Source organism: Aythya marila (assembly GCF_965140915.1).
Source record: "Aythya marila genome assembly, chromosome: 11".
Classification (NCBI taxonomy): Eukaryota; Metazoa; Chordata; class Aves; order Anseriformes; family Anatidae; genus Aythya; species Aythya marila.
Genome location: NC_139052.1, coordinates 2,283,844 through 2,305,749, shown reverse-complemented (window position 1 = coordinate 2,305,749; position 21,906 = coordinate 2,283,844). Strand labels below are relative to the sequence as shown.

Genomic DNA, 21,906 nt, shown 5'->3' with positions numbered 1-21,906 from the left:
GTTTGAAGATAGAGATATTTTTTCATAGAAAATAATGGTTAAAAGGGAAGGAAAGTAGTTCCTAATGAAGGCAGAAGGAAATTGCAGTTGATAGTGCATCCTGACAGTTTGTCCTGCTTCTAAACTTGCAGTCTGTATGTGCATATACTTGCCATAGTGTAGCTGCTGAAAGCATTCAGGACTAATAAAGGACTGTTGGCCAACACAGTTTAGAGAATAAAAACTGTTTTGCTTACTGTTTGTGGTTGAAGTTAATGATTTAATCCCTTTGCACAGGTAGAATATAAATGTGAAGGATTTCTGGAAAAAAACAGGGATACAGTATATGAAGTATTGATGGAAATCTTGAAAGAGAGCAAGGTTTGTGAACAATCAATTATGATTAATTTTCTGAGTACCTAATTTCATTGGAATTAATTCAGATCTGATTGTAAAACTTTTTTCTAATAAAAAGTTATATATATTAAAAAAAAATAATAATACCTATTCTTAGGTTGAATAAATCAGTTCATATACTAATTTTAATTAATATTCTTCAAGTGTGTGTTTTTAACATCAAAATCACATACAAGATTTAAATATGATATTCAATCTTCCATTTTGGAAGCATTCTGGAATCCTTTTTTTTTTGTCCCTACAGTCTTTATATGTAGCTTTGATAGGTGGCTTATCATTAACAGCTGCCTTTGTTTATTTTTCAGAAGAGTTTAAAGGAATTCCAGGGCAGGGAAAATATCAAATGTCTTATATGGGCTTGTCATTTCCCATCTTCTTGAAGGCCCATTCCCTTTCAGGCTGTAGGATTGCTAAGAAGCTAAGTTTATCTGACAAAAAACATGTTCTTCATTTAAATTAAATATCATGAGAAGCAGAATTTAAGTGGTTTATGTTTAAATCTGTATTTATTTCCATGTTTGCTCATATTGAAATACTGCATATTGCTCATATGCTCATATTGCACTTGCAGACCTACTTCTCAGTTGTTGAGTTTTGTCTTTGAAGTGCCTAAATGCTTCATAATAGATTTAGGATTGTTGCAAATATTTCTTAAATTGTTGTTTATTTGCGGCTTAAAGATCAAGTTCAATGTCTTGCAATAACTGGCCTAAGCATTAAGATGGATGGCTTTTGCATTCTACATTGACTATAACATAATTTTACTTAAATGTTATTGCAGTTCCACAGTATTTACCTGTGATTCTTTCACCACACTTTTAGTTTCGTCTGTGCGCAAACTTTTTTCAAGAAAATCCAGTGTCCATTTCACCTTTCAGTTCAACTATAAACATCAAATCTGCAAGACCTGTTCTCAAGCCACCTAACAAGCAACTCCGGATGACTGTTGGCAGTAAGGTACTGGGTAAACATACAGTTCTGTGATGCTCATAGTTTCAGGAAAGTGTATTGGGTAGTCTGAGAAAATGCTGTTGTATTGTACTGTTCACAAGGGAGTATCTGGTTTTCAGCAAGAACCAGTAACAATGCAGTACTCCAGGTCTGGGTATAAGTAGGTAAGCTTAATTTATATATAGGAGAGTGTTAGGAACAATATGACTGTTAAGTTTCTTGTTTTTAATATCTAAACCCTAAGAAAATCTGTGTTCAGACAAAACCTAACAAAGAATTAAAAGCCATAAGATTTGACTTTTTACTTAGCTGTAGATGTTTTACTGGTGAAACTGTTATGCCTGATATTTTCTAGTTTCGGAGTTCTTTGTCTTTGCTTATGGAGACACTTAATGCAACCACCCCTCATTATGTACGATGCATAAAGCCAAATGATGAAAAGCAGCCTTTTGAGTAAGTATGTTAGTGGTGTTGAGCTGTTGTATTATCGTAAAAATTAACACAGTTTTTTTGTTTCACATTAGCTCCATTGTTGCTGTTGAACAACTTTCCATACAGAATGTTTTTTATTTTCAAGATAACTGAAATAAAAAAAAATCTTACAAAAATAGTAGTAATTCAGTAATAATTGTTAATATCTTATAAATTCCTTATTATGATGAAGATCTTCAGGTTAGATATTAATGTTTGTGCATTTGTCATAACATTTAGGGGAAAAGGTTGTCTTACCTTTTAAACTGATAGATATTTTCTATACTTGTTATTTCTGTGTAGTATGGACTAGTATCCCTTCATATTTAGGGAATAAAAGCCACTGCCGTTTTTTTATGATCTTCACTTATGTCCACAGAAATATTTATAACATTAGAAGTCAGAAAAGCCAAACAAAAGTTTGTTTCATTTTACTCTTATAATACAGTCATGCATGCTCGATAGTTGTGTTTGCATAATTCCTGTGTCTAGCTGATAACCACCAACTAAGTAGGAGTTAGTGGGAGTAAGTAGGAGTTGTCCTTGATGCAGCTATTGGTTTGTTTTGTGGAAGCTCTTTAGTTTCGGGTATACAGCTTTCAATTGAAAGGTAACGTACTGACAAATGAAATATACGCCTTTGTCATAACTGAGAAAGAGGCAAACATTGCTGTGTTTCTAAGTGAATTTTTATTAGTATTAGCTCATTTTCTTGGAGCCAGACAAAATCTCTCCATGCAAAACATAACAACTTTCACTATCCCTGTGCTGAGACCTGATTGTTCTGTGTATTAGCAGTGAGGAGGAAAACAGCTTTGATAATGTAAAACTATGTGTGAATTAGACCACAAAAACATACTGTAAGTTTATGAAAGTACAACACAGTCTTCTGTGAGCCACAGGCATCTCTTTGCTAGTACTGGATCAGCACTAGCTTAGTGCTTTGTGGGCCTAGCAACTCTGGTCCAGAACTGGAAAGGGCCTTTCCATGCCTTTTGTTAGAAATTTTAAACCAAGGTATTCTTAAGTAAAATTTCTTGGTGTGATAAAGAATACCTAGAGAGAGTTACTTCCCAATAGATTGCTGAGAGAATTTATTTCTGTGTTGTTTTTTTGTTTTGTTTTGTTTTGTTTTATCCTAAGCACAATTGCCTTTTGCTGATAGGAGCTTCTTGAGGAACAAAAAGAAAAGCCAGATACTTTTTTTTTTTTTTTTTGTATGGGATAAGGAGTACGTCACTATATATAAAAAAAAAAAGGGGAGCCCTGTGTCCTATGAGCAGAAATAGAATTCCAGCTAGTAGAATTGTTTTCATTATTATGTCAAGCTCAGCAAAAATGTAAAACATAACTTTTTGCTTTTTTAGGTTTGACTCAAAAAGGGTGGCTCAGCAACTGCGAGCATGTGGTGTTTTAGAAACTATTCGAATTAGTGCACAGAGCTATCCATCCAGGTAGGTATAGCAGTTGGTCTCCATAAGTCAAAAAAATAACCAAAAACCCACACTACCTTTTTTAAAAAAAACAAATTGCATTTTGCTACCTTTTTATTTTCCAGGTGGACTTACATTGAGTTTTTCAGCCGTTACAGCATTCTTATGACACAGCAAGAACTGTCTTTAAATGATAAGAAGCAGATTTGCAAGATTGTTTTGCAGCGGCTAATCCAGGTTAGTATGTGTGCACTGTTCCATTATGCATTGTAGCATCTGCTGTTAATTAAAGGTCTCTTTTCCCAAGCGTAGTACAGGAACTTAAACGGGAATAACACACGTACGTTATTACTATCTTTCTTGATTTAGTGTGTAGAACATAGGCTTGCAAGTCTATGACCTCATGAGTCATGATGTGACCATAGGCAGATGATTTCATCTCTCTGTGCTTAATATCTTCATTTTTTAAATGACAGATACTCTACCTATATCTGCAAGTTAGTAAGTAGTAAATGATTTGCATTTACCAGTACTAGAACTTTATGCACACAACGGTGTTACACAGCATACTGAAGAACTGTTCTAAAAAAGTGCTATTTTGCATGTTGTGTGTTGAAACCAAAACACTTTCCCAACAGAGTATTTGACAGGGCCTTTGTAAACAGGTTAAGCAAGTTGTGTTTACTGTTCGGTTTACTGTAATGTGTTTTTTATTTTCCCCACCAATATAGAACTGAAAACCCTGGGTCCTCTTGCTTGTAGTTTTAGAAATATCTGATTGCTTTTTGTGTTTTGAGCATCCTTGAATATGTATATATTTTTTTCCATTCCTCTGTCATGTCTCTACAACACAGAGCTATATATTAGCATTTATTCACTACCTTCCATCTCAGAGGTGTCTGCAGTTCAATAATTTGTAGGTTTTGGGGAACACCAAGAATAAGCAGAGGCCATCACTTCACTGACAAGGCACAATTGCATAATTCCTGTTTTTTAGACAAGTCTGTATTGATGACACAGGTCCAAGTCAAGCCAGTGATTCAAGTCAGTATGTCAGAACTGAGTTCTAACTCAGGGATGTACAAAACCAAACACTGGTGTACTTGCAGCCTAGCTCCAGCAGAGTCCAAGAGTGAGAGCCTGAGCATAAAAGCTGCTTCTTCCTTGAGCTTTTGCTCTGAGAGCTCACAGATTCAAGGCTAGATGTGCACCCAAAGGTAGCTTTAAGTCCAAGGAACCGAATTCCTCTGAAAGGGATGAAGACATTGCTTACAAGACCTTAATGATAAGTCCAGACCCTCCTTTTAATTTGATCCTTTTAATCTGTTTATTTCCTGCTTTCTGGCTTTCTCCTCTGTCATATACTCTTGTATGTAATGAAGACAGAGAGGATATTCGTATTTGGCAAGATCGTGTCATTTCAGAATAGGTTGGTTAAAGTGACGATTTATAAAAGGAATAGAGTGTTTGGTCTACAATAACAGAATAAAAAATTAATATATCGTTTTCTTTTTCAGGATCCTAACCAGTATCAGTTTGGGAGAACAAAAATTTTCTTCAGAGCAGGACAGGTTGCTTACTTAGAAAAGCTACGATCAGATAAACTGAGACATGCATGCATCGTGATCCAAAAGAGCGTTCGAGGCTGGCTGCAGCGGAAGAAATTTCTTCGCATAAAACAAGCAGCTGTTACAATACAGCAGTATTTCCGTGGGCAGCGGACTGTACGGTATTTTTGGCTGATAAATTAGCTTGTTTTCAGGGCATGCCTGAAGGGATCTAGAAGGTCAAACTCATACCCAGCACTAATTTGGAAGTATAATTTTTGCGTAAGAATAATCCGGATTGTATTTTTATCCTCTTTATTGTAATGATGTACTTGAAAAAGTTCAGGTTGTTTGGCTGATGAGAAGAAAGGCAATTTAGCAGATTTCAAATGTCTGCCAGGTTCCTGAGAGGTCTGTCTACCTGTGAGGAGCTTAGTCTTTAACTAGTGATATGTGACCCAGTAGTTGGCTTAGGGTTACTGCTTAGCTTTAGAGCCAGAGAAGAAATCAGGAAGCAGAAAGGAAAATCAGCTTGCAAGGATCTACAAATTAGTTTGTGCAAATTATTAGGAGGCATTGTGCAGCCAAGAAATAGTACGAGTCATTCAAAAAGCAGATGGAGGAGGGAGATGGCTGTATCTAGCCTTTGAAATTTTCAGAAAGACACCATCAGAAAATTGCTTGTGAAAAAAGACATGAAAGTTTGTGGGCTGCTCCCCCTACTCCATTTTCATTGAAGAAAAAGCTGTGTTTTAGGTGGTGGATGCCTGTTGTCAGTATCTTCTGCTTCTAGAAACTATCACCCTGAAGTAAGCCAGTGCTATGTGAGTTTACTGAGCTCTAGTAAGCTGCATGTTCTGTTTTCTGTGCATGTGGCCTGTAAGGAGGACACCCCAGCCATTGTAGCTATCAGCTCACATGAAATCCAGAAAAAAACAAACATATACAAGACTCTCAAATTGCTCTTGGAATCTTCTCCCCCAGTTCAGGGTTTAATTAGCACCCAGCAGTTACGAGCTGGGATTGACCATGGCACTTGAGTTGAGATCTGGCCATATGTAGTATGGAAAAGTGGTAACTTTTCCTTCCAGGAGCAACCTAAATGGAACAAGATACTAAGTAAATACACCCACCTCCTTTAGGGGACCCTTCATTGTTTTGGTCCCAATTGCACCTCCATCTTATACTTGGTTGATACAACTTTGCTTTTGTTAGTATAAACTAGTTGCATTGCAACTGTTGTCATGGAAGTAAGACTAAAATCTGTGTGTTTCACTAAAAGGAAATAGTTCTATATGATATTCACTGCCAACCAAACTATTTTTGTGTGATTTGTCAGGCTGAGGGAATGAGCATGAGAAATCAAATGTGATCTAAGTGATCTTTGTCTTTTGAAGGCAAGCCATAACTGCAAGAGCTCTGAAGCAAACATGGGCAGCTATAATTATTCAGAAATATTGCCGAGGTTACCTGGTCCGTAAACTTTGCCAGCTCATCCATGTGGCTGCTGTAACAATTCAAGCTTTTACAAGAGGATTTCTAGCAAGAAAAAAATACCGGAAGGTACAGTCTATTAAAAATTCTTATTTCAGTAGCTGGAAACAGCTACTGATCTATAAGAAAGATGGAGACAAGGGCAGTGATCCCTATTACTTTACCTTTTGCATGTCTGGTACTCATATCTTCTATTCTTTTTCTATGCATTTTCTGTAAAAGTATCGTTACACGGTAGTTTAGATATAATCTCTGAACTGCTAAGAGTTCTTAAGAACTAAGAGTCTAGTTTCTGTGTGTGCAGTCTGAGTATTTTAGTACTTTGATACCTCTGACAGAAGCATAGAAATGTGTGTAGATTCACAGAACACTTTACTTGATGCTGATTGAGCCACAGATAATTACAGACATATGTAAATGTTTTCTTTTAAAGATGCTTGAAGAACACAAGGCTGTGATCCTTCAGAAATATGCCCGTGCATGGCTTGCCAGGCGCAGATTTCAGAATATTCGGCGGTTTGTATCAAATATCCAGCTTTCATACAGAGTTCAGCGACTGCAGAAAAAGATAGAAGAACAGGTGAGGAACACCAGTCAGTTTATGATTTCTACTGTCTTTTTGTCATATCTATTTGTTAACTAGAGACTTCTGTGAATTATGATATCCATAGTTTTCTTTACAAGACATGGAAATACAGTGGGAATATTGTAAGGGATATAATCCCTTATTATCTAATAATATATATTATTTTTCATTATAATCTTGTAGTTATTATTAAATATTATGATCCAATAACTGCTCTGGATCATTATATTTAATAACTTTGGGGTATCCTGTATTATGTTCCTTTCATGGCTTATTTTTGAGTCATACCAGTCCAATTATCTTTAAGATAGTAGCTTTAACCTAGTTGGTGCAAACAATCTGTTTTTGAAATAATCACAATTGACCTGGAATCATGAGCAGAAATAGGTCAGATGCGTCTTCCACAGCTGAGGAGTGGCAAAGCATAGATTGTACTGCCAATGAGTTGCTTGAAAGTAATTCTCTTCGGCCATGAAGAGTTCTACACAAAAATAAGTTTGATTATTGAAGTATAGAGCTGATTTCTGGCAGTAATTTTTTAGGGAAATATACTAAGAGACAATGCTATTAAACAGTTTCAAGTGTGATTTCTTTTGTTTTATTTTACCTGTCTTGCTCAACGTAGAGTAGAGAAAATCATGGCTTGTTGGAACGATTGACCAATCTGGCTTCAACTCATATGAATGACTTGGATACAATTCAGAAACTTGAATTAGAGCTTGAAAAGTTAACTGCTCAAAAGAGAACATATGAGGAGAAAGGGAAAAAATATAAAGAGGACAGTGAACAGGTACAATTTCCTTACTTTTTTTGGTGCTTATATTTTAGTTGAAAAATTGTTCATTGCTGGATTTATCAAATGCATGATTCTGAGTGTTGCTAAGTAAGTTCAATTTTTGTGGGGTGATGAGGAAGGATGAAGTTTGTATATACTTCTTAATTGTATCTTTTGCTTATTTTTTGTGTGTACAGAAAATCTTCAAACTTGAAAACCAGAATAAAGAATTACGAGAACAGAAAGAGACCTTAGAAATAAAGCTCCAAGAAAAAACTGAGGAAATGAAAGGTACAATAATTAACAGGAGTTTTAAAGGAGGAGGTGAAAGTTGTAAAGTCAGTTTTACAGCAAATGTAAATGTGTATATATATATATATATGTATATATATATATAAATTCTGAATTTACAGAAAATTGAAAGTTGGCTCTAATCTTCTCTTCTTTGAAGCTACTTTAGAATGTGTAGGGCAAATGCTTTTAGTATAATAATTAAAATGAAATTTGTTCTTTGAGTAGCAAAAGCTCTGCTCTTACTGCAATTCCTATCTTAGAGATAGCATGTGCATTCCTTTAAAGTGTCTCTTTGTCCTTCATTCCTTTAATATAATGTTTTTAAGAATTTAGCTTTGAAGGATTCAAGCAACACATGATATTGAGTAAACTTTAGAGGAATAAAATTTTGGTGCTTCAGAACTGTTCTGTAGCATTATTTATCAAGTTTACTGTTATAATTCTTGACATTTTAGATAATTTCTGTATAAAAATAGTTTAAAATATATTAAAGATTGCTTATTAAAACAAACAAAAAAACCCCTTCTAATTTTGATAACACTGTTTTAATAAATACACTTAATTGCGTGAAGGTCTTTGAAATACTGCAATATTTTTTGACAGAGAAAATGGATGCCCTCACGAAGCAACTCTTCGATGATATACAAAAAGAAGAAAGTCAGAGAATGTATGGAATCTGAACTCAATTTTTTTGAAACATCCATTTTTTTTCTTTCTCTGCCTTTCTTTTTCCTGCTTTAAATATAATCACATCACTTACGAATCTGTCAGTATTCTTGAACAGTAATGCTAGTACTGAAGTTCTTTATGTACTTAGTTGAAGAAGAGCCCCCATGATTGTGGGTCAGTCACATGCAGAAAATTATACTGCAGACTTAAGACTTCTTGTTTTTGCAGTTTCCTGTCTTTTCATGTATCTTTGAAAATTAAAAGGAGCCCTTGATAATGATGGTGTTTTTGGATATCCTCAGTATTCAGACATTTAGAAAGGCAGCTGATGGCCACACCAGTCATATTTCCTGTGAAGTAATTGTTAAACAGCAGAACTGAAAGATTCAATGTGAAGGAAAGGCAGGAATTTTAAATATTTTAGGTTAAAAATATAGGGGAAAAACTTTTTTCCCCTTTGCTATACTCTTTGCAGGTTTAAACATATTTTTAGCAATGTAGTATGACATTCTCAGATCAAAAAAATATTACTGTTTTTATGGAAGAGTTTTACAATAACTCTTTACCAATATATGACAGAGAACCATAGGTACCAAAGAAATTCTGTCCTCTGAAATTTGAAGAGTGCACTGAATCTGTTTCTGAGGCTCGGAAGCTGTGTTCTGCTTCAGTTCAGTCTGATATTAGTTACAATAGACTTCAGAGTATAATAAGAGAACTTTTTTGGGGGGGGTTCTGCTTTCCCCATTAACAGTATTATGTTGGAAGCCAGTCCATTCCAGCAGGTGCCAGTAGAAAATGCCAAGATTCTTCCATTGTGTTACTGAGAAGGACATGGGGCTTTCTGCTGCTATGTCCTTCTTCAGTGTGCCTATGTAAATGTAGCAGAGAGTTGTTTAAGTAGGCAAAGAGTTAGAGAATTAGCCTTTAAGTGGAAAAGTTCGGTTCTGTCTTGAATACAGTCCCAATACCTGACTAGGATGTAGGGAAATACAGGGACATTCTTATCTCATTATCATTCATTTTGTAGGTTCATTCTAAGGATGTAGGGTAGCATTTTCAAGCAATTACAGTTCATTTAAGCTTTCTTGACTGAAATATGCCCTTCAAATTAAAAGAAAAACACAGTCCCCTCTTTCACTTCTAAGTTCAGGAAAAGAAAAACATCTTTTCATTGTCTTGTTTAGGATACTTGAGAAAAAAATCCAAAATCAGAAACATGATTATGAAAAGGAGATTGAATTGCTCAAGGGAGAAATTAAGGTTCTCAAAGAAGAAAAATCTCAGCTACAGCAACAAATTCAGCAAGAAATTATCATTCAGGATGGCCTGAAAATAGAAGTAGGGCAACTTACAAAACAAACGCAGGTAAAGTATGACGCAATGAATTTTGGAGTCTTTTCAGGATAAAGCAAGTAGACAATACGGATGTTTTATTTATAGATTATTTTCATTGTTTGTCCTCAAGAACATTTTGGAACAAATAGTAATTAATAAGATGTATTTTATAAATAACTATGTTGTATCATTTTCGTGTAGTACTCAATAGAAGTTATTGCTCACAAAAAGAAATGCATGTTTTCAAGAGTATGACTAATTGTGCATGAATATGGATTTTAATGTGTGGAGCTTTTTTCTTCCTTTTCCCAAAAAGGGGTTTGTTTCTCAGGTTTGTTTTTCATAAATGTAATTTCTAACTTTTTTCCTATGACTCAATTCCATGACAAATACATACTTTTTCACTACATCATGTTTTGTTCTGCTAAGAAACGGACGCTTTAAACAACACATTTTAAGCCTTCTAGCATATGAACTTGTTAATATTAATAATTATCTTTATGAATTAACTGATATATAGCCCTTGTCATTCACTTTCTGTCTCATTCTGTAATTCGTGTCTGATTAAGAAAATACCTGAGTTGCAAAAGGAAATTGAACTGCTGCAGACACAAAAATTGGATGTTGAAAAGCAGGCCCAGTCACAGAAGCGGGAAATGAGGGGTAAGCTACACATTAGATAATTCAGGGAACTTCCCAACCATGATGTGAACCAAGCCAGTTTAAATTGTTTTTTTTTTTCTTTGTTTGCTAGGATTGAAAAAATAATAATAATTAAAAAAAAAATCTTTCTCGTTCCAGACTGATTTAATTCAATTCACAGCTTTACTTGCATGGGGTAAAACAAAAACCATGTGAGTTTTATGAAGTAATCATTGAGTACCAAGAAACCGATTTCAAATTTTTCTTCTTTTTGTTTAAAAATTAATAATAGTAGTTTAAACTTTACTTAGAATTTTAAAAGAATATCATAGTGACCCAAGAATATGGAAATATACGTTATTTGGCCTTCATTCAGCCTGTCGTTAGCCTCAGGTCTCATAACTGTCTGATACACTTAAATAACTTGCTGAACTGGGGTCTCTTTGAGAAAAGGTACCTAATAAGAGCACTGCTGTTGTGCACTTTGTACAATGCTAAGAAAGTGTCTTATAGGGCAAACCTGTATCTGCAGCATTTAATGTGGTAGGCTAGCACAAGAAGACAATCTGTATAACTGCAGCAGTTGTCTAGATCTAGAACAGAAAGATGGAACTTTACAGTGAAAGTTTGATGTGTTTTAAAAAAACAAACAAAAAACAATATTAATAGTGTACCTTAGTACACTCATATACCTCATCATATTCTGGTAGTAAATATTTACTTAGTACCAGGAAAGAACCTTACAGATTCGGGAAGAGATTGGTTTGATTTTTATAATGATAACTTAATCGGAAATATGAGAAGGAAATTATTCATATGATAAACTTTTTTTTTTTTTTTTTCCAGAAAAGATGTCGGAAGTTACAAAACAGCTTCTGGAAAGTTACGATTTTGAAGATGTAAGAAGCAGGTAATTTTGTTCTGAGGTCTCTTTTTAAAAAAATAAAAGTATATGTATATGTATATGTATATGTATATGTATATGTATATGTATATGTATATGTATATGTATATATATAAGGAATGCATTTTGTTTACCTGCACAGTAACAATACTGCCTTGTATTCTAGACTGTCTACGGAGGATTTGGAACACTTAAATGAGGATGGAGAATTGTGGTTTGCTTACGAGGGCTTGAAAAAAGCTACGAGGTTAGTCCAGTTCTTCAATGTTTTTCATAACTCCAAGCTGTGATCTAGAAGATAAACAGATAAGTGAGTAATTGATTTGGCAGTGTGATTCTGAACACCTGTTTAATAAATTAACCAACACTATGTTATATGATTGACTGAGTAGCTTTAACTCACTTTTAACTAAGTCAGTGAAATGTGTGCATGTTTTCAGTCTGGGAAATGTTTCCTTAGAGGTATCACACATACCTTCAAATTCTTTTAATGCCCAGGTAATGCAATGACATATCTGCATGTAGAACACTTTTTTCACTTTGTATGAAACTTAACCCATTGCATTGAGGTCATTACCACATCAGTAATTTTTTTTTTTTTTTAATAGAGTATTGGAAAGTCACTTCCAGTCTCAGAAAGAAATCTATGAAAAGGAGATCGAAGGTTTGAATTTCAAAGTTGAACATCTTAGCCAAGATATTAATCATCTACAAAAATTATTTCGAGAGGAAAATGACATAAATGATGGTATTCGACTTGAAGTTAGCAGGCTAACTTCAGAAAACATGGTAAGTGTAGTAAAGCCAAAGTATCTTACTGTTACTTAGTAGTTCAACCCAAAAGAGTTTGTGTCGCAGAGCCCTCAAAATCTTGAAGTCATGTCCTTCATTCACAAGGTTCAAACAGTTGTGGCCATCTAAGATTGCACATCCATACAGGCTTTTTCCCTGCATGCAAGGATAACATGTTAGAATGCAGCTAACGTTATTGTCTAAGTGTACAGCTTGTTGGGGCAGCCTCACAGAGACCTTTTTTTCTAAGCCCCCCCCCCCCCCTTTTTTTTTTTTACATAAACCTGATTATGTTATTTTAATCACAGATTGGCAAAATACTGTTTTACAAACTCTGACTTTGGCAACCCACAACCAGCTTCAGATTTGTAATACAAATACTTGAGGCGTTCAAATTTAGAATTTAGTTTTTCTCCCCCTGTAGTCAAAGGGCAGAAACTAGCATCTTTTGATCTGAAGCCTCTTTAAAGCTGTCGCTGTCTCTCAGCTTGAAAAATTCTGTGATTTGGTTGTCAATTAAAAAACAGATGCCTGAGGCACTAGATTATGCAGTTTTGAGGTACTCTCCACCAGGGGGCAGCTAACCATATAACGTCGCTAATACATTGCAGGCAGGACTTAAAAAATTTTAACTGGTTATTAGTACTGTGTAAAAACCTATCTAACATCAAGTGCTATCCTACTAGAAGACCATATATACTGTATCATTTTTTCTGCTAAGTGAAGTATAGCTCTAGAAATATTTTCAAAACAAACTTCATAAATTGAAAACACAACAAAAAGTAACTAATAACATTATTTCTTAAAAATGATAACGTACTGATCTTTTTCCAAAGTTAACCAAGCTAGGAAAGTTAATTGTCTAATTTCCTTTAGAATACAGAATATAAGAATAGTAGTATTGGCTCAGTCCAAATATTTGTTAGCTCCCTAATTTTTAAAGAGTGTCTGGCAGCAGATGCCTCCAGAAAAGTTATGTAATTCAGGCAAGTACTCTCCCACAGTTGTCTTCCCAGTCTTTACCTATTTGCAGTTGAAGGTCTTCTGATGTCATAGGTAACATTACAGATGTTTCAAAATGAACATGCTGAGATATGCAAGTGTCCTTTTTCTCTAAAAGGTGATTCCAGATCTCAAACAGCAAGTTTCTGAACTTGAAAATCAAAAATTAGATCTTGAAAACCGTCTTCAAGAACAGACTATAAAGTTGAAAGGTAAAATACCATTGTGGTCATCGGTCTTATAGTTGAGAGGTACATAATGAATTTCCTAGACTTGAATGTGTAAAAGCTGAAGCAGCATTACTTCATTGCCTGATTACTTACTTAAGTGCCAGTAAAATGTAAAAAACACCATGAAAGAAGTGCTGTATAGTTTATAGCTCTGTTATTAAACAAAAATATATGCAAATATGTGCACTTCTTTCATTTTTGAACTTTTTTGTCATTTAGTTCTGTGGTTTGGATGTATGGAAGTATACTCAGCAGGGCTAAGAATATATGAAACAAAGTATGCTCTTTGGAAACAGTCAAGAAGGAAAGATGATTTGGAACTTAAGTTGTACTCCATGAGGTGAAATTCAGAGGGTGTTGAAAAATTCAGAGTAGGAGATGGGGAAATGTTCGTGTTAAATTTGCTTGTTTGAAAGTACTTCTCTATTTAGGAGAGCATAAGTTGCTGTGGGTTCTGTATCTCTAAGTGTAATGTCTTCCTTGGCAACTTATTTTTTAAAAATTTACAATTTGTTTGACTGTCAACTGTAAGAAGTTAATTATGTCAAAATCCCCTATCACATATAATCTTCTGTGTAGAATTTTTAAATATTTCTCTGCATTATGTGATGATATTAATTTTTGTTACAAAAAAAAATGAGTGTAAGAAAAGATTTTACTAAATACAAGTACAGAACAGTAAGTAAATGTGATCTTATTTTCTTGTGTTGAAAGAGATGTCTAATCAGCTGCATCATGAGCCAGAAGGGGACAGAACACTAAGGAGGTAAATAGATTTATGTTTCCTTTTTTTTTTTTTTTTTATTTTATATTTTAATTTATGTAAGTGCTATAGGCTGGGCGTAACAATCACTTAAAATTGAAGTGCACATCCAAAATAAGATTCACCTTGCAGCCTTGAATACAGCTCATAGGTAATGGGCAAATATGACATGACTGTGCTTTAACAGAAGAACAGTAAAAGACAAAGCTTCCTGTCTGTTTCTAGAACAAATGAGGCACAGAATGAAATAAACATAAAAGCCAAAGAGAGATTGAATGTCATAACCCAAGAAATTGAAGGTCTGAGCAACGGTTTGAAGCAAGATGAAATCCATGATGAAGTAAAAAGCAAGATAAAGCAAGAAACAACTCGACTTACTGTGGAAAACATGGTGAGGAAATGAAATCCTCATTAAGAAACTGTACCTAAAATGCAAGATAAAAAGAAAGAAATCATGATTGTATGGTATGGGCAGCATGTTCATTGGGGAGAAAAAAGGTAGAGAAGTTTCATTTTTCTTCCACTGAATATAAGTAAAAATACATTGTAATGGTTTTAATTGTGGCAATAGCATGTAGCAGTAGAAAGCATTTCTTTATTGTGATTTCTCTGAACTCACTGACTTTGATTATTACAGGATCTTGAAGAAAAACTAGACATGAAAGATAGAATAATTAAAAAATTGGAAGATCAGATCAAAACTCTTACCAAGACTATTGAAAAAGGTAAAATATTGTGTGACTATTAGTAGTAGTAGCTTTGGATGGTCAGCGTGTGTTGTAGAGGAGGTAGATTTACAAAACTGAAAAAAAAAAAAAGTAGGGTTTTGGGGTGGAGTTAGAAATTTAAAACCTCAGGAAAAAGTGCCAGGGAACCATCAACAGAAATTTTATAAAAGCTCCTTCCTGTATTTTTTTTTTTCCATCTAAATAATAGGCACATATGAGACCTAGAGTATATGATAAAGTTTAATTCAGAGGCATCATGTTCTGTCAATAAAAGTTAACACATATCCTCACATAAGCTGTCTCTGAGAATAGAATGTTAGTTTTGCATCAGATGAGTTTCTCCTGACATAGGTCTTCAGATGGCAGATAGTTACTGATATGAAGTTAGTTTGTACAAAATTCTTACATAGCAAGTAATTCTTCACTGTAGAATGCACTTCAAATGGATCCAGAAGTAACTAATGTAGATGTGTGCCACTGCTATTTAATTGCCTTATTCATGTAAGTAATTCCACTGAATCCAGTGAAACTATTCACATGAATAATATAAATATTATTTAACTCAATGCTTGGAACTGTAAGCTAAAAACATTAATGTGAACAGAGCCTGTACTCTATTAAAGAGAAACTGCTTTTCTCCAGTAGTTTGTTCTAACATATGAATGATGACTGAGTCATTTATCTGCAGTTAACAGTGCTTTATGTTTGACAGTCAATGAAGTTCACGTGCCAACTTTGTCCAAAGAGTACATTGGAATGATGGAGTACAAAAAAGAGGATGAAGAAAGGATTGTTCAGAATCTGATCCTTGGTATTATAGTAACACTTCACTTAAGTAACATTTTATCAGTAGTCAGTGATTGTCAGTGTAGAAAAATACAACAAAAACTACAAGATGTTCTCATTTACGTTCAAAGTTGGCTTTATCCCTCTCTCTTACTACTATAACCACTTGGGGATGCTCTTTTTCTACTGCCAGTCATTTCAAATACAAAGAGCTTCATCTGTTTTGCAATCGTGTCTGACTTTTAAATTATTCTATCATCTTCCTTAGTATCTGTTCATTTATAAAGCTGTAAATCTCAGGAGCGATCTAGGGACTTGAGTTTACTTTCTAGTCATACAGGAAGTAATTTATTCCTAGCCATCCTAGTCATCATTCTGATCTTTAAGGCCCATTCCAACCCAAGCCGTTCTGTGATCTACTAACTTTTGTAAGTCATTGGTCATATATCCACGTGTGATGTATTAATCTCATCTGTTTTTCTGTATCGTTCCTTTCACTAAAGGGAACTTTGCTTTCATATTTCTCTTGTAGGGGAATTCTGCCCTTTTTCTGAGTTACCTCACAATATCAGTCTTAGTGACAAACCAGATTTTTGCATTAGTTTGCAGTTAATAGTAAACTCAACAATGTTTCCATGCATTTGAGCTTGTCTTTTTCAGAATGACACTTTAAATCTTTTTATTTTTATATAATTATCCTGATCACTCTCCTCTATGCAGATTTAAAGCCACGTGGAGTTGTAGTTAATATGATACCTGGCCTTCCAGCTCACATCCTATTCATGTGTGTGAGGTATGCAGATTATCTGAATGATGCTGACATGCTGAAATCTTTCATAAATGTAACCATTGATGGTATCAAACAAGTTGTTAAGGTAGGAATTATGTTTGGCTGTATTGTACTTTTTGATTTTTATGTAAGGTTTATGAGATGCATGCACAATACCTGAGAAATGCTGACACTTTCATTTGCTAGTATTTCTATAATGAATAATTATTATTAGTGACACTTTTTTTCCTGTTAGTAGTAGTATGCATATAAAGTCTCCAGCTAAGGTTCCACTGTGCTGAACACTCTAACACAGTAACATGTACTAACAGAGATTACCTTTATCTGAAAAGGTTGTTGGCAAAACCATTTAAAGTATTTTACATCAAAAAATGAGTAGCTAATTAGGTTTTAAGTGCAACTGTGCTTTCAGCACAGGTAAAAGTTGGATGGACAGAAATGAAGGTTAGTATACTTGTCAGTAGACAGGTTTGTTTTTTGTTTGTTTGTTTGTTTGTTTTGTTTTTATTATTATTATTATTATTATTATTAAAATCAGAGGGTTTTGTACTTCTGTTCTACTAGAATAACGTTTTCTTGGCATGTTATTTGGTACTTCAGCATTAGTACCTGAATGATTAAGGTTACTTTGCCAGCCAGTTTACAAAACCAAGATATATATAAGAATCATTCATCTGTTATCTCACCTACATTACAAATTCAGCTATGTGAATGCTTTATTATGGATTTAGAATGTAGTAAAACACCAGGCATGCTTGGTAACACAGGTGGGAATGGACCATGGCTTATGCAGTTGAATTTGTTATGTAAAGAATGCCTGTGGTTGGTTCACACGCACACACAAAAAATTATACAACAGTTTATCCATAAGAAAATGCTTGTGCATATTAGGCTAACAAAAATAAAATGTGTAGTTAGGATTGTGTTTATATGTAGTTCAGTTTCATTTCTATATACAGGCATTGTTCACACTTCTGCAGGAAGGCCTCCAGTACACCATCTCACTACACATAGAAATGTGTAAAACTACTTAAGACTAATGTATTTAGCGCCTCTCATATAAGAATTAACCAATGTTTAACAAATAAAAGAGGGGTCTTTTTTTCTGTATATATGTTAACCTAAAAAAAAAATAAATGATTTGTACAGTTAGCATGTTACAGATGCTGTTATGTTCCTTCTGCCTTAGATGTGTGCTATTATGCCAACTCTGTAGTAGTCTTAAGTTTCATCTTTGAAATTAAGCTAACTTAGTAAGACAATGCCATTATAAGTTTGCTCTGTCATTTTCAGGAAAATTCAGAAGATTTTGAGATGTTGTCCTTTTGGCTTTCCAATACGTACTATTTTCTTAACTGTTTGAAGCAATACAGTGGGGAAGAGGTAAGAGTGATTTCATCAAATCATTTCATTACTTTACTTCTGTCAGACTTTAGTTCAATAAGCAAAATAAACAGAGATAATCAATAGATAGTTATTCACCAGGTCATCACTGTTCCTTCAAGATATTTTGATATTTATAATATTGCAATATTTGTATTGCTTTGCAGTGGTGATATATCTTACACAAATAATAAGACAGTATAGAATTACCTGATCCAGTGATCCCCAAAAAACATAAAAGTGCTTAAGTCAGTTAATTTCCTAACATGGAAACCGTTATGTAAATGAAACTCTATACATGAATTTAATGTGAGCTGGATTTCAGATGTCCATCTGCATATATATAAAAGGGTTTAGTTGCTTTATAATTGTGACCACTTCAAACACTTGCTGCTACCATTATGAGCTAACTGAAGAAATTCTCTGGAAAGGAGCAATATAATACTCTTTTTTTGTCCCTGTATTTAACTTGCTAGTTTAAGTTAAATTTTATCCCGTGGTTCAAAATTGTTTTAAATTGCAAACTCTTAATATATTTTACTGCTAGGTTTTATTAACTTAAATAGACTGAAGCAAAATTGCACAGGCACATCAGGATTAAAGCCAACAGGTGCCATAAAGCCTTGGAATCACAGTAACTGTGTACAACTGAGTACAACAGTACTCCCTCTTGTGGCTATATCGATAAAATCTAAAGAGCAATGAAGAATTAAAAACATTTAAATTCAATAAATAACAATCTTATAACATGTAATCTCAACAGTAGGGAGTGGTCTGAATCCAGAATTTTGTGTGTTGATCTATGTTTGTAGTGAACACTCAAGAATTCACACAAGTTAGGATTCAGCCTAGATTTTTTGAAACAGAATTTTTCTTATGAAAAGTCCAAAAATTAGATCCCTTTGCAGCAATAAAGCATACATTATTAATTATCATTTTTAAGCATTTTGCAAGCAGAATTTAAACAACTGTTTTTTGTTGTTTGTTTGTTTGTTTTTAATTAAATAGTTTGATTTCTGTTTATGTGATCAAGGAATTGCTGCAAAGTCCAACGAAATCTAGGCATGCCTTTCCTTTGGCGTTAGTATGCTTTTGAACAGAGTAAGCATGAGCATTAAATGGAATAATAAGTGCAAGGAGCCCAGAGCTAGATGCATCCATTGTAGTTAGCAGTCGATTTCACTCATTCTGAGACCATTTTGGCCAGAGACAGAATGGATTACTCTAATATATACGTTGGAATATAATACCAGTTTATAATGTCATGTGATTTCTGATAATTATATCTACAACTTAATTGTAGGAATTTATGAAGTCTAACACCCCACGTCAGAATAAGAACTGTTTGAAGCATTTTGATCTGTCAGAATATAGACAAATTCTTAGTGATTTGGCCATTCGTATATATCACCAATTCATTATTGTAATGGAGAACAACATTCAACCCATGATCGGTAAGACAGCAAAACTCCAAACACAGTTAAATCTAGTTTGTTAAGTACATGAATAAAGATTACACGTGGAGGGAAGGGATGGGACAGACTTCTTTCTTTCATTTATACGTGTGTACCTGCATGTGTGTTTCTGCACATATAAATTCCACTGTTACATCCCCACAGGGCTTGGAGAGACTTTTTCCTCTGAACAGTTTCCCTGTATGGTATAATGCTTTGAAACAGACCAGCCTTCTGCAGAAAGAATAGGGTTTTCAAAATTTTTGTGCTCCAGAATCCTTTGTCAGTATATTATTTTTCTTCTATCATTTAAATTTTAAAATATCTTAAAGTTATATTTAGTTGAAGAACTAAGTTAACGTAACGGAAAGGAGCCTTATGAGTGTTAGTCTTACCAGTTGTTTTTTATTGTATTTCAGTACCAGGCATGCTGGAATATGAAAGTCTCCAAGGAATTTCTGGCTTGAAACCTACAGGGTTCCGTAAACGTTCTTCTAGTATAGATGACACAGATACCTACACAATGACCTCTATCCTGCAACAACTCAGCTATTTTTATAGTACTATGTGCCAGAATGGCTTGGACTCTGAGCTTCTAAAGCAAGCAGTGAAGCAGCTTTTCTTTCTGATTGGAGCTGTTACCCTCAATAGTCTCTTCCTCCGCAAGGACATGTGCTCTTGTAGAAAAGGAATGCAGATAAGGTAAAGCCAGTAAACTTTCAGCAAGCAGTTGATTGAGAATGAATTTTTAACATTTTAATGTAACCTACTTCTTTATTATTAAGTCATTAGTTATTCTGTGACCATTCTGCTGGAAGTAGTCGACTGGTTTTTGGTTTTGTTTTGTTTTTTGTTTTTTAAACTCTTTTTAAAAAATAGATCTTTGCCTTTTAAGCTAAGCTTTCTCAACCTAAAACAATACAAATCATGCTGTCCATGGACATGTTGATTTCCATGTAGGAAAAAACAGAGAAAATGACAGTCTAGAGCTCAAAGTTGGTCCTGTGTTCAGTTTTCTTCCTATGCTTGTGGGCTCATGATGATGAATAGTATTTTTAATTCAAAACAGGTAGTGTCCCCTGTCTGGCAAATAGACAAAAGCAAACTTGATTTTTTCAGGCTCTGCAGTGAGAAAAGCACTGAGACAGAGACATTAAGGATTCTTAGAAGTTAATAAAGAAAGCTTTAGGTCTTCAGTTATAACTCTGATTTGTAATGTGCAAAGATTGTTCTAATCTGTATAAACTCAGTTGTAAATCACTATTTTAAAGACATATAGTGCTATAACATATTTGCCGATGCCAGTATGTATTGGTATTTTTCTGTAACGAACGGCTAAACTAATAATTTGCTTTCTATTTTCCAACCTTTAAAAATAATAAAAAATAAATTATATATATATATATTATATATATATATACAGGGGATTAAAATTAAAGATCAGCAGGCTGTTAAATGTCTGATTTTTATGATCTACAGGTATGTTTTGTTCCTTGTTTTTTAACTTAAACTGTATGAATATGAATATGAATATTGCATTAGAGAAACAAAGATTTTAGAAGTCTTTAATATAGCTTGATTGTTAGAGGGAGCCTGATGTTTCTGTTGTCTGTTCATGGTTTAACCCAGATGTAATATCAGCTATTTGGAAGAATGGCTTAAAGACAAGAATCTTCAAAGCAGTAATGCCAAAGAAACTTTAGAGCCTCTAGCTCAAGCAGCATGGCTCCTTCAGGTCAAAAAGATCACAGATGATGATGCCAAAGAAATATGTGAACACTGCACATCTCTTTCTACTGTGCAGGTAATGAACCATTTGTTTTATTCTGATACTGACTGCAGAATCTTGCCTATCTAAAATAATTTGTTGCAAAGAGCCATTGGCCTTTCATTTGATAAAAGTAGTATTCCTCATCATTCTGTGTCACCACTTGTTATATTGGATTTTTTAACCCCACATTCCTGATCATTAGCATTTTAACTGCTTCTGTGAGGAATATCTGTCTGCCTTGTTCCATCTCATTTTTTATTCCACAATGGATTTTTGTTTTATTTTGTCAGAGGCTTTTTTTGTTGTTTCCTTTAATCAGTTCAGCTTTCTCTACATCTTCTTGATCCTGCTGACATTCTTGGAAATGATTCATAGCAGTCATCATCTATGTAATAAATTATCAGGTTATCAGTCAAAATTATTGTAAAATTCCTACTGAAACTTCAATTAAATACCAATAAAGATGGTATTTAATTCTTCTTTTCCTCTGCTCACTTCTTGTGACGTACTAAAATAGTCTTTTGTAATTTGAGCAGATAGTTAAGATCCTCAACTCATACACTCCAATAGATGATTTTGAGAAAAGAGTGGCTCCATCATTTGTTCGTAAAGTACAGGTAAGAGCTACAACTACTCCTTTTCAAATTCAAGTTAAAAAGTACTTCATACACACTGGTTTTGATGCTACGTATTTATACTTGACCCTT

The 21,906-nt window shown here is 34.1% G+C and overlaps 1 protein-coding gene and 1 long non-coding RNA gene across 3 annotated transcripts in view; one reads left to right on the top strand and one right to left on the bottom strand.

The window, feature by feature from the left end:
* MYO5C (myosin VC) overlaps positions 1-21,906 on the top strand; it is a 36,076-nt gene that overhangs the window by 11,724 nt on the left and 2,446 nt on the right. Inside the window, exons 14-40 of one of the 2 annotated variants that reach the window (XM_082769358.1) lie at positions 277-360; positions 1,219-1,353; positions 1,703-1,800; positions 3,186-3,272; positions 3,377-3,488; positions 4,769-4,980; positions 6,196-6,361; positions 6,726-6,872; positions 7,504-7,668; positions 7,851-7,944; positions 8,551-8,614; positions 9,804-9,984; positions 10,524-10,617; positions 11,443-11,506; positions 11,667-11,747; positions 12,109-12,289; positions 13,413-13,506; positions 14,239-14,290; positions 14,513-14,678; positions 14,925-15,012; positions 15,728-15,826; positions 16,522-16,676; positions 17,885-17,974; positions 19,278-19,428; positions 19,848-20,130; positions 21,058-21,232; positions 21,736-21,816. In XM_082769358.1, coding sequence (XP_082625484.1) covers positions 277-360; positions 1,219-1,353; positions 1,703-1,800; positions 3,186-3,272; positions 3,377-3,488; positions 4,769-4,980; positions 6,196-6,361; positions 6,726-6,872; positions 7,504-7,668; positions 7,851-7,944; positions 8,551-8,614; positions 9,804-9,984; positions 10,524-10,617; positions 11,443-11,506; positions 11,667-11,747; positions 12,109-12,289; positions 13,413-13,506; positions 14,239-14,290; positions 14,513-14,678; positions 14,925-15,012; positions 15,728-15,826; positions 16,522-16,676; positions 17,885-17,974; positions 19,278-19,428; positions 19,848-20,130; positions 21,058-21,232; positions 21,736-21,816 — 3,399 coding nt within the window. Of the gene's footprint in view, positions 1-276; positions 361-1,218; positions 1,354-1,702; positions 1,801-3,185; positions 3,273-3,376; positions 3,489-4,768; positions 4,981-6,195; positions 6,362-6,725; positions 6,873-7,503; positions 7,669-7,850; positions 7,945-8,550; positions 8,615-9,803; positions 9,985-10,523; positions 10,618-11,442; positions 11,507-11,666; positions 11,748-12,108; positions 12,290-13,412; positions 13,507-14,238; positions 14,291-14,512; positions 14,679-14,924; positions 15,013-15,727; positions 15,827-16,521; positions 16,677-17,884; positions 17,975-19,277; positions 19,429-19,847; positions 20,131-21,057; positions 21,233-21,735; positions 21,817-21,906 lie in introns of those variants that run through there. The other variant, XM_082769359.1, reaches the window with a different exon arrangement.
* Positions 6,727-7,607, bottom strand: LOC309882352. Its single transcript, XR_014318276.1, has 3 exons — positions 7,486-7,607; positions 7,244-7,359; positions 6,727-6,848 (listed from the first exon to the last, which is right to left on the bottom strand). It is a non-coding gene; the product is annotated as an uncharacterized lncRNA (long non-coding RNA).